General features: G+C 49.7%; 1 protein-coding gene across 1 annotated transcript in view; it reads right to left on the bottom strand.

The window, feature by feature from the left end:
- Nucleotides 1-10,172, bottom strand: part of OBSCN (obscurin, cytoskeletal calmodulin and titin-interacting RhoGEF) — a 153,024-nt gene extending 142,852 nt beyond the window's left edge. The window contains exons 1-2 of the mRNA XM_064639721.1: nt 9,939-10,172; nt 42-1,177 (exon numbers count right to left, since the gene is read on the bottom strand). Of these exons, the coding sequence (XP_064495791.1) occupies nt 42-1,164 (1,123 nt within the window). The 5' untranslated portion in view covers nt 1,165-1,177; nt 9,939-10,172. The remainder of the gene's footprint in view (nt 1-41; nt 1,178-9,938) is intronic.
- Between the last annotated feature and the right edge of the window lie 2,010 nt (nt 10,173-12,182).

The following is a 12,182-nucleotide window of genomic DNA, read 5'->3' on the forward strand; positions in this document are numbered from 1 at the left end:
GGCTGTCCCCTCGCAGGCACGTGAGAGACACGAGCACCCACCTTTGACGGTGACGAGCACGGAGCTGTAGGTCTGGCCCGCCAGGTTGGAGGCCGTGCAGGTGTACAGCCCGTTGTCCACCTGCTTGCAGAAGAGGATCTTCAGCACAAAGTTCTCCTGGTCGTCCTCGTAGATGACGTGCCGCCGCCCCTCCGAAATGACCTCGTTGTCCTTCTTCCACACGATCACCGGCTTGGGCTCCCCCGTCACGTAGCAGCTCAGCTTGGCGTGCTTGCCCTCCGTGACGCTGCACGTGCGCGTCAGAGCCCCGAAGGTGGCGTTCCGAGCCCCCTTGGAGAGCCCCGCCGCCCGCTCGTAATCCCGGGAGAGCCCGTAGGCGATGCCGGACAACCCTTCGGAGTAAGACTGGGCAGAGGTCGAGTCCAGAGTGCCGTGGGAGACGTCCATCTTCCTGATCTCCTCCCGCCTCTTCTGCAAGTGGGACAGCAAGGACGCCGTCTTCCCGCAGCTGGAGTCGAAGTTGGCGCTGCTGCCCGGGTTGGAGGAGCCGTGGGTCTCCACCACCAGCGCGGCCGAGGCGCTGGCGGAGCCGATGAGGTTCTCCGCCCGGCAGGTGTAGGTGCCACTGTCCCCCAGCCGGGCACACTGGATGGTCAGAGCGTTGGACTCCCCGGCGGACTCGATCTGGAAGCGCCCGGCGTCCGCCTGGTTCCGCAGGTGCCTCCCGTCCTTCTCCCAGTTCACCGAGAGGGGAGGGCTGCCCTGGACCTTGCACTTGAACATGGCATCTTCTCCCAGGGTTACCTTGATGTTGGAGGGTCTCTGGATGAAGTAAGGGGCCTGCTCTGTCACCGTGGTCTCCTCCCCCACCTTGATGCTGACGGCGGCAAAGGCCTCCCCGATGGTGTTCTTGGCCCGGCAGATGTACTGGCCACTGTCCTCCAGGCTCAGGTCGTAGATCGTGAGCCGATAGAGATCCCCGTCCTCCGTGGTTTTAAACCTCCCCCCAGACTGGACTGGCAGTTTGTCCTTCTCCCAGCTCACAACCGGGATGGGGTTTCCGATGATCTGGCAGCTCAGGGTGGCATCCTTCCCCACGGACACCATGAATGCCTTGGGCCGGGTCAGGAACCGGGGGACCCCGCTGAGGGAGCTGTAATCCATCCTGGCTTCCTTCCTAAAGGGGGAGAAACAAAATGTGTCAGGAGGGAGCGGATTAGAGGGTGCAAGCAAAGAACTACTGCACTCCCGTGGTATCAGGATGTTTGTCATCTGGATCAGCCAGGTTTTCAATGTCCTTCTCAGGACGGGGGAGAAGGCCTTTGAATGTTTTTGGCCTTGAAGATTTCCTATATTTGAGGTTAACAAACTGCTGGTGGATAAGGGAGATCACTTCCCCATGGGAAGCAAATTAAACCTCTCTGGGCAGTTCATACAGAAGGAACATGATGGTCCCTTTCACTAATGCTCTGGAAGATATGGGCAAGTTCTGTAATTGTAGGGAAACAAATGGGCATTAAATTCTGAGAGATGTGTCTAAACATCAAGATACTTCCTCCATCATAGAGCCACAGGATGGTTTGGGTTGGAAGGGACATTCAAGATCATTTTGGGTTGGGTTCCAACCACCCTGCCATGGGCAGGGACACCTTCCACTAGCCCAGGTTGCTCCAAGCCCTGTCCAACCCGGCCGTGGACACTTCCAGGAATGGAGCAGCCACAGCACAGGTTGCCCAGAGAAGCTGTGGCTGTCCCATCCCTGGAAGGTCTCCAGGCGAGGTTGGATGGGGCTTGGAGCAACCTGGGATAGTAGAAGGTGTCCCTGCCCATGGCAGAGGGTTGGAACCAGATGATCTTTGCAGTCCCTTCCAACCCAGACCTACCTAATAAGAGAACCTCTGATTCTATTATTCTGTGATTATGCTCACAGGAGTGCAAAGCCACGTGAAGGAACTGCCCCAGGGGATGGGCACAGCAATCCAGACGGTGCCACCCTTCTCCAGAAGAGCCCCACATGGCTTAGGGATTACAGGAAAGATGTTTCATCACCTGCTTATTCTCAGCTGCCCTCAGAGGGACCCGTGCACTGACCTGCAGCTGTTTGATGATATGGACCAGCCAAGGGGATGAGGCTTCAGCAGAGCTGAAAACTAAAGCTCATGGCAATTCTGGAGCCACTGTGCCCCAGGAAATCCCAAAGCAATCAGTGGTGCTGATCTTCACAGCCATGTTCACTCACACACAGACTTTACCCACCCCTGTGCTGTTGGAGATCAATCCAACAGCAACCACCTCCTTCAGGGCACCCCCCCCAAGACACCACAAACATTCCTTCCTTCTTGACCGCTCCTCACATGCACTTCTGGATGTTCTTTCCCTTCTGCTGGAGTCATTCCACCTCTAACCCTCCAAGGGACCTTTTGCACGGACTGGGTAGGATTTACTTTGGCAAGTGCAGCACAGCTAAAGATCTGCTCTCAACCCCACTGACACCAGTAACTGTGCACCAGCTGACTCTCTCTGGGAGCAGGATTAGACCTGCTGATGGTGCTCTGTAAGGAATTTGAGCTTCCCAGCTCCAAGCCTCTCTGGAAGCCAAAGAATCATGGAATAATTTGAGTTGAAAGGGACCTAAAACATCATCTATTTCCAACCCTCCTGCCATGGGCAGGGATGCCACACACTAGACCAGGTTCCTGGAGACTTCAATGCACCATTTCTCTCTAAGCTGTTTTATCTCCTTGGCCTCATGATTCCAGACATCCCTGTCCTGAAAAGCTCCTGTCTGAGCTTTAGGAATGGTCCTACTCGGGGGTGATCACAGTGCTGCTCCCACATCTGTGCTTTTTCACCTTCAAAGTGCCACAAAAAGCAAAGGGACCAGGGCTCTCTGTGCTGTAACTCAGAAAGGAAATAAAACCCAGTCACTGAGACAGAAATATCCTTCTTAATCCTCCAGCAGTTTGGTTTCCCTGCTGGCCACACATCCACCCACTCTCTCACCCAATGGCAGGTGCTCTCACAATCCCCCCTCCAGCTCCAGCAGAAATCAGTAGGAGCAGGTCAAAAAACCTGCTTTCATCTCTTAAATCACAATTTTCCCATTCTTCTCCAGCTCCTGTCAGTGTATTAATGTTAATGTGGAAATCACTGGTGGCACCAGGGAGAGGGATTTGGATCAACCTGCTGCATGACCTTGGGAAAAATCACTCATTTTCCCTGTTTCTTGGCTCCCCTCCTACTTATTCATATCAAGACAGGGATGGTCTTTATAGTTATTATGAAATAATTACATTCACAGTATATATATGACAATGTACTTGCTGAGGTACATGGCAAGTCATGAATGAAGGTGAATAAAATTGCAATTTCCATTCCATTTATGCTGCTGAGGATTGAAAAACACGTATTGCCATCAAAAATAAAGACTGGGAAAGTGGTCACAAAAATACCAAATGATATTTTTTTAAAAGAGCTCAAGAAGTTTTTGGGCCATGCTCTCGGTGACAGGGTGGGATTGTTGGGGTGCCCTGTGCAGGGCCAGGAGTTGGATTCAATGATCCCTGTGGGTCCCTTCCAGCTCAGGATGCTCTGTGATCATTATTATCATTGAAGATGCTACTTTTGAGTCGAACTTCCAACTTCATTTGGGTCACAGACCTAAGGCAAAACCAAACCTGGTCTTCTTTCTATATTTAGCAGGAAAAATACACCATGTCCTGTCCTATCCTGTCTCTCTCATTCCAAAGAACATACAAAATGACAAGAAGCAGTCAAAGAGTTTTCCCTTTGGATGAGATTGTTCTTTTCTAAACTAATTTCATTATTCCACCACAAAACTTTAGAGATTAAAGAAAATGGTTTCAAATATTAAAACTGGGAGGGAAGGGAAAAAAAATAATGGGGGGAAATCATTTTTAATAAACACTAAGAGGGTAAAGAATGATTGACTTGAAGTCATTAGTGCCAACACAAGCTGACTTTCTGTTAATGGCCCACCTTCAATACTAATTGCAACGAACACACAGCTCTGGTTTTCTCTTGGTCTAAAAGTGGTCTAGAAATCAGTGAACTAGTTTGAACTCCTTTAGTCCCTCTTAATACCTCCAACCTCTGCCCTCACTTGAGCTTTAAAAATGTATTTTCCATAAACACCTGCAAAGCTGCAGGCAGAGAAGCTGCATGAATGGTTTGAAGGCACAGATACGAGCCCGGGGCTGGAGCCAAAGTACACTGAAGTCAGTGGAAATTTCCACTGAAGCCAATTGATTGACAATCAGTGTCTTCTGCTAATTTGGGGAAGCACCATGTCAGTGTTCAGAAGGGGTTCAAGCTGTACTCTGGAGAGCCCAGCAGCACCATTCACTACATGAAATAAGAGTTAACAATGAAAACACGGGCTCAGAGCTCATGTCCTGAACTTTCAGGGCCATTAATTTGGATTTCAGGCTGCACTGTGTCATCAAAGCACTTGGATTTATCTTCAGGAGACATTGCCATGTCTTATCCTTCCTGGTTCCCTGGTTGTCTCTGATAGATGTGTCACTCAGACTCATTTCAGATTCAAATCCACAGCGTCAAAAAGAGCAAAAAAAAAAACAAAGTTGCTTCAACTCTCCACCAAACTGAGCCCTGCATTACATGGAGAAGTGCCTGGAGCACTGGGATGGCAATGGACACAAGAGGTGCCTGCTTGGGAACCAGCCAGGGACCTTCCAGCAAACAGTGGCTTCTCTCAAACCACCTTTCTTGCCCTCACCTGGAGCCCAGGAGATGTATCCATGCCTGGAGCAGAGCTCTGCTCTGTGGAAGCGTGGAAAGGGCTCTCAAAGGCTGGCTCTTACAAGAGCAGGAATGCTGACCACTTCCTAAAGCTCTTGTGCATCCTCCTCCTCTCTTTTCCATGCTAAGCAGTGCCCAAACACAGCCCAAGTACCTCTGATAGTGAAGAACAGCCAAAACACAGGGAAGCTGCTGCACCTGGTGCCTGTTGCTTCTGCTCCTGAACCAGACTGATGCACCAAATCCACCCAAGACACTTCTTTCCAGTGGCCTCAAGGCCCAGCCTCCCTCTCCTGTTGCTCCCAAACACTTGCCTGGTGTTTGCAACTCCCTTCTCTCCATCAGCAGGAGCCCACAGCCCTCCCAGGGCAGGGTGCAGACCCCACATCCCTCGGGGTAACCAGCACCATCCTCAGTTTCCACCACCTGCCCTGACACCCCGAGCTTCTTACTCCATTATGAATGGGCAAGATCCAGAGGAAAACCCAGGGATCAGTGGAAATAGGGTTCATTGTTACCTTTCACATTTATTTCTGACATTGTCAGAAAGAAAAACACAGTTTATTCCTTGCTCTGCTATTGAATTACTTATTTATATAAGAGAAAGACACTCAAACTCTTGGATCTTCAGTCCCTGTCTGAAAAAAGGGGTAAAAAAAAAAAATCTTGTTTTATGGGTGCTGAGAGCATGAAATCCAGTAACAGGCATGAAATCCTAACCTGTGGCAAGGATGAGGCTGCAAGAAGTATCTAACACATCTAACAGACCAGACAGGCTGCATGAGATAAATCACATTTTATCTAATTTTAAATGGGATAAAATGCATCATGTTGGATTATGCTCATAATTATATTTAGGAGTAAGGAGAGAACAAACTTAACATGCAAAAAGGACAAGATTTAATATTTCTACAGCATAACTTGTTAATCAGCTTGTCAATCAACTTGTAACTTGTCAATCAATTTAGTAAATAATTACATTAATTTTGGTTATGTATATGTTCATTTAAACTTTTAAAAAAATCCAGTAACTCTTGAAGTTAAAAAAAATAATGATAACTCTTAGCAAGTGCCAGGACAGCTCCCTTGGAAGGGACAGGACTGACAACAAAGCATGAATAAACCAAGTCAATGCAGATGCCCTTTCCAATAAATCTCAGACATTTGCCAGTGTCACATTTCCCCATGTAATCCCTCTGTGATTAATCATTTGCAGCAGAGATCACATTCCCATCTGGGGTAATTCTGAGCACGCCAAAGGAAAACTGGCAGCACTTGTAATTTTAATTATGTTGTTATTCATTCAATTTTTCACTGGTTTGCGTTGGGGGGGAAAGAGGCAGAAGTGCCCAGACCTGTCAGATAATGCAAATAAATCACTGCCCAGGAGCCAAACTCGGCCATGCAGCCACCCAAGGCCTCCTGCCTGCTCCTGTCCCCTCCACTTCCAGTCTCTGCCCAACACCTGCTTCCCCTGGACAAGCAAAGAAGTCCCTTGCAGTGGCTTCTCCAGATCCTCTTGGAGTACTCAGAAGTGGAGCTCGTCAGGAGAGTCAGCAGGAGATGGAGAGTCCTGGTGGTGGTGCCACAGAATCCCAGGATGGGTTGGGTTGGAAGGGACCTTAAAGATCATCGCATTCCACCCCCTGCCACGGGCAGGGACACCTTCCACTAGCCCAGTTTGCTCCCAGCCCCGTCCAACCTGGCCTTGGACACTTCCAGGGATCCAGGGGCAGCCACAGCTTCTCTGGGCAACCTGTGCCAGGGCCTCCCCACCCTCACAGGGAGGATTTCTTCTCAACATCCCATCTAACTCTGCCCTCTGGCAGTGGGAAGCAATTCCCTGTGTCCTGTCCCTCCATCCCTTGTCCCCAGTCCCTCTCCAGCTCTCCTGGAGCCCCTTTAGGCCCTGCCAGGGGCTCTCAGCTCTCCCTGGATCCCTCTCTTCTCCAGGTGAACCCCCCCAGCTCTCCCAGCCTGGCTCCATCTCCTGACCTCCTGTGGTTCACTGTGCTCTGCTGGCTCATGGCTTGGTCTCGTGTTGCTTCATCGATGCTGATCTGAACCTGGAAAACCTTCACCAACCCTCGAGGAGTCAGAGGTCTCCTCCCATGGCATATTGCCCCCCCAAGCCATCAGCAGCCTGTGATGATGCTCTTTGGCAGCAGAGGACAGGGGTGGCAGGTTATTCCCTGTCCAAACCTTTCACTTGGGTGGCTAGAAAGGGAATCCTCCCCACCCTGACTCTGGGCAAAGTGCAAAAAGCACCGTGTAATCCATCTCCTAAAACATTCCTGAGGCAAAGGTGGCCACGAGTTGCACACCTGCATAAAGGAGACTTTGGGGATGTAAAGCCCAAGGGAGGATAAACCTAAATCCAAGAGATCACCGAAGGCCAAACACAGATGAGAAGCACAGAGGCTCTCTCAATACCACATGAATGCCCACCATGCTCCTGTTTGCTCGTTTTCTCAATCCTCTTTTTACCCTTTCTTTGCCCAAGTCAAAAAACACTGATTTGGGGTATTTTTCTTGCCTTTAGATCTCATGTTTCCAGGACTTTCTCTGCAATACTAACTTCTAAGCCTTGTACTCCTTCCTTTCCTGATGGGAAGGGCAACATTCACAGGGAACTTCTCGCCTCTGGATCCTGAGCTTTCAAAGAACATCACTAAAGCAGAAGCTGCAGATAAAAATCAAGGCAGTGCTGGTATTACTCCAGTTTACATGACATCTCTGCATGTATTGTTCTATCTAAAACCATCAGGAAATGGAATTCGTGGGTGGGGAGGGAAGTTGGTGGGTCCTCAAATGGGAAATGTGGGTTTCCTTTGATGCTTAAGATCCTGCTGAGGGGAAGCAGCAGTAACCTCCTGCTGCCCTCCTGCTTCCAACAGCCTCCCAGGGAATGGGCAGCTTGGAAATAGCACCAGTGTCTGGTGTCAGCTACGGGCTGGGTGACATCAGATGGGCTCTAGTGGGGGCCCAGGAGCCACCCCAGCAGAGGGAGTGCTCCGAGGGTGAAATGCACTCCAGCACACCCAGAGCTCCCTGCCCATCACAGCCCTAAATCAGGAGCAAGCACAGATTTGCACCAGATCCCAGAATTTATCCCATGCCCGTTTCAGCCGAGCAGGAACGGGATCTGTGGCCGAGGAGCTGGGCTCAGGGCTTAGCTTGGGCTACTCTGAATTGCACTTCAGTGAGGGACAACCCATTTTGGCACGTTCAAAGGTCACTGGATGAGCTTTCCGTGGTGGATCCATCTCCCGTACTGGAGATGTCGGACGCCGAGATCCTGCGACACACTGAGCCTGTTGCAAGGAGCTTCTAACTGGGTCCAGAGTAAGGTTGGTCTGCATTCCCTGCCATCTACTGCCTCCATCATAATCCAACACCCACGGGAGATTCCTTCAAGGGAAAGTTCACAGCAGGTCAGGGGCTGACATGGTGTCAAACACGGTGAGCAGCCCCCGGGGGAAAAGGCTCTGCTCGAGGCAAGACCATCTCACAGCTCTGACCTTCAGGGCAGGGCTAAAAATGTACCAATGGACTCAGAAAGGACCTGCCTGACCTCGTGCTCCCATTATTAATCCTTTATCGATAACCTGGGCGTTTCCAGTGACTGGCAGCAAACAGGAGCCAAAACATTTAGACAATTCCAAAAAGAACCAAGAATGAATCACCTGGTTAGTGAAATCTACTGGGCAAGGCAGTCAGATCACCTTCTAGCACATTAGTAGCACACACTTATTGAAAAACATGGGAGACTGAAGGCACTTGGATGATTTATATGCTTAAAGCACATATTATCTTTCTTCCTGGATATAAACACACCTATTGCTTGCAAAGCTCTTCCCTCTTTCCAGCACTTTCCAACAACACACCAACAGCTCCAAGAGCTCCATGCAGCAAAGAGACTTCATCCTACTTGCAGCATGGGGGCTTCACTTCAGATTCCACCTTCAATGGAGCTCTAAAACCACCCCAGAAACTTCGACAGGCCTAAAACTGCTCAGATCAGCCCCTCAAGATTCCACGGCAGCACCTTCCCCTTCTATTTTTCTGAGCCTAAAGGCAACAAGGCTGATCTGAAGTAAGAAAAGGCTAAAGCACCAGGGAGGTGTCAGGCTCACAGTGATGCTCATTCCTGCTCTGTAGGGGTGAGAATGGAGGAGACAAACGGAGGGAAAAGGCAAAAATTCTGGGTTTGCCACCCCGGGGACAGAAAAGGAGCGACCTAAATTCTGGCAGTTTCACCACAAAAAAAATTTCCTTACAAAATTTCGCCCGACTGGCCTTTGCTTTACACACAGCCCTGGAGAGAAGCAGCTGTGGCAGATCCCAGAAAAAAAAAAAAAAAACCCAGACTTGTAGAGACAGGAATGGTCTGGGTTCAGCACACGTGATTTCCTATGCGAGGCAGCCGCGGGATCGCAGCTCCCACACGAACAAAGAATTCCCTCGGTGACAATCGGCAGCGGCTCCGACCTAAGCCCTCGTATTTTAACGAGTGGACGTCATTGTCATTACAGTCACTCCACCCCATTGAGCTGGAGGGCCCAAAATAGCCTCAGCTGTCGGGCTCCATCTCCCCCCATCCCTCGTCAGAGCCCTTGGGAGGACCGGGAGGAGGGTGGGGGGTTGCAGAGTTAATCTGTGCTGACACTGGGCAGGAACTCAGGGGGGGTAAAAAAAGCCCTGGCTGGAGAGAAAAGCAGCTCTGAGATTATGCCCTGGAAATGAAACTTTTCAAAGCACTCCTTGCTGCCACTTCTCCACAGGAACCACATGTTTTCCAGGCTTTCCAAGCACTGCTGTCTCAAATTTGGGGACAAAATGTATCCAGCAGAATCAACAGCTTTAAACTTGATTCTTCTCTTCTCTCCTCTGGAGGATGATCTTTGCTCATTTGATTATGTGGTCAAAAGTAATAAAGCAAAACACTCCACATTTGGTTTGGAGCAGAGGAAGGATGGATTTACTCCCTGTACCTTCAGCTTCATCCCCCAAATACGTTTCATAAAGCAAGACATACCCCAGCACGGCACAGAAACAACCTCACCCCTCCCTCAGCTACCAACACTCTCCACTTCCTGCTGGAAATCAGCATCCCCAAAAATCCACCTCTCCTTAGCTGAAGGCTTAGGTCTTACCTGGAGTCTTGTCTGAGTCTGAGGAGAACAAAGCTCTGGGCAGGGCAAGAAAAAGCCGATTCCTACTGAGGTGACAGAAGGGGGAAGAGGGAAGAGGGGAACAGAGGACATGGGGAGACCATGTTGGTTTGGGTTTCCCCCCCCTTTCCCCCTCCAGGAAAATAAAACAGAAACCCCAGCGATGGCAGGGACGTGCGGCAGAAGGTCCCCCCAAGTCCCCCAGCAGTGGCTTTGCTGCCCGGGGTTAGGCTGTGCCACCCCCTCCTCCCCACCCCTCCCCTGGGTTGTCCTCCCCCAGTCAAATTGCTGACGTGCTTTGCTTTCCCTCTGCAGCCCAGCTCCAAAATAGCTCTGGGTGTCATTTACCGGGGAGATTAAATTTCCTGCAGGACAGGGGCGAAAGGGCAGCGTTTTAGGGACTCGCTGGGACACTCCAGCAACAGGAGGGGGAAAAAAAAAAAATAGAAAACACCATCAGAGGTGTGTTTTTCGGTGATCTGGGGTCAGAACTGCTCCTCAAGGGTCCATCCCAAAGCCAAGTGCTGGATGTGATGTGGGGACCCGGGAACAGGCAGCTGCCGACTTATCAGCATTACACACTGCACGGGAATTCTTCTCCAAAGGCATCAGATCAATAGTAGGTTTATTTATAACCTCCCAGGCAGGAGCTGTCACAATGGCAAAAAAAATCAGCAAGTTAATAAACCTAAGGGTATATCTCCCTTTCTTAACCTTATATATACACATATAGGTTATATATCTCCTCACCTTTATGCCTCAGGAATACAAAGTGTCTCCAAAAACAGCCTGAGCTGCACCTCCAGCCCATCTCAGAGGCTCAAGATCATAATTTCCATATTCACCAGTAAAATTTCTAAATGTTTAAACAATTTTCTAAAAACAAGAGTTCACACCGACTCTCATTAGCAATCACAGCATTTTAAATTTAAAACTAATTTCTGCTGAGGACAGAGGAGGTAGAAAAGAGCCCAGCAGGCTCCCCCACAGCCACTTCAGCTCTGTGCAACTGTCAGGGGTGAACTGCAAGACACGCTTATTTTTGGCAGTAAACAAAGCAGATAAGGTGCTGCACAGTCCAAGGGTCTGAAGACACAGTGATATGTTGTGTTAAATCACTTTTCAGGGCACAAAAAAACCCATCAGGGCAGCAAAAGGGAGTTTTCTGGGGGGTTTCAAAAGCAGGGGTTGAAAAGAGGCAAAGAATCCCAGAACGGTTTGGGTTGGAAGGGACCTTAAAGCTCATCTCATCTTCAAAACCGACCATAAAGTTATAGGATTGAGGGGAAAGGAGGTTTCTGCCTTTGAGAAAGAGCTCAGAGACAACACTTTATGACCTCCACCTTTGTTTTTTGTAAAGGACCACCCGTATTTACTAGAATTTCCAAGTCATAACAAGTTCATTTTTACCACTGGCATGATCAGCAGCTCCATAACTACTGGTACACAGGTTGCTGGACCCACATGGGTGGTGCTTCTCTGAAAAGCAGGACAAATAGCAGCAAAATTCTCCACCATCCATCCAGACATAACTAGTGAGCTTCTTGTAGGCTCCACCAGCAGGCCCTTGAAGGAGGATCAGGTAATTAAATATGTGGTAATGGCTGTTTGGAGATGCTAATTCTAAGACAAATGCAACTGCATCAGTCCCACCTGGCAGCCCTGGGACGGAGACATCAAAGCCTCTGCTGTGCTTCCAAACCAGCCTCTCTGGTCCTGTTCACTTCTGAAATGAAGGCACGTGTTTTGGGAGGGCTCCCAGATGGGCAGTTTGTGTCTGTGGTTCACCTGGTGCCTTTCAGAGAGAAGCACAAGGAATGCTTTCTTGTTTTCGTGGAATCACTAAGGCTGGAAAAGCCCTCAGAGATCATCAAGCCCAACCATCAACCCAGAGCTGCCAAATCCTCCACTGAACCATGTCCACTTAAACCCCTCTTTAAAAACCCTCCAGGGGTGGGGACTCCAGCACTTCCTTGGGCAGCCTGATCCAATGCTTGTCAACACTTTCAGGGAAGAAATTTTCCTTAATATCCAAATTAAACCCCCCCTGGCACAGCTCGAGGCCGTTTCCTCTCCTCCTCTCCCTTGTTCCCTGGGAGCAGAGCCCGATCCTCCCTCCTGTCAGGGAGTTGTAGAGAGTAAAAAGGTCCCCTCTGAGCCTCCTTTTCTCCAGTTTTTGGGGTCTTTTTGGATGCTGTGACTTGCCCTAATTATCCTGAATTGAGT

Source organism: Pseudopipra pipra, chromosome 1, assembly GCF_036250125.1.
Source record: "Pseudopipra pipra isolate bDixPip1 chromosome 1, bDixPip1.hap1, whole genome shotgun sequence".
Lineage (NCBI taxonomy): Eukaryota > Metazoa > Chordata > Aves > Passeriformes > Pipridae > Pseudopipra > Pseudopipra pipra.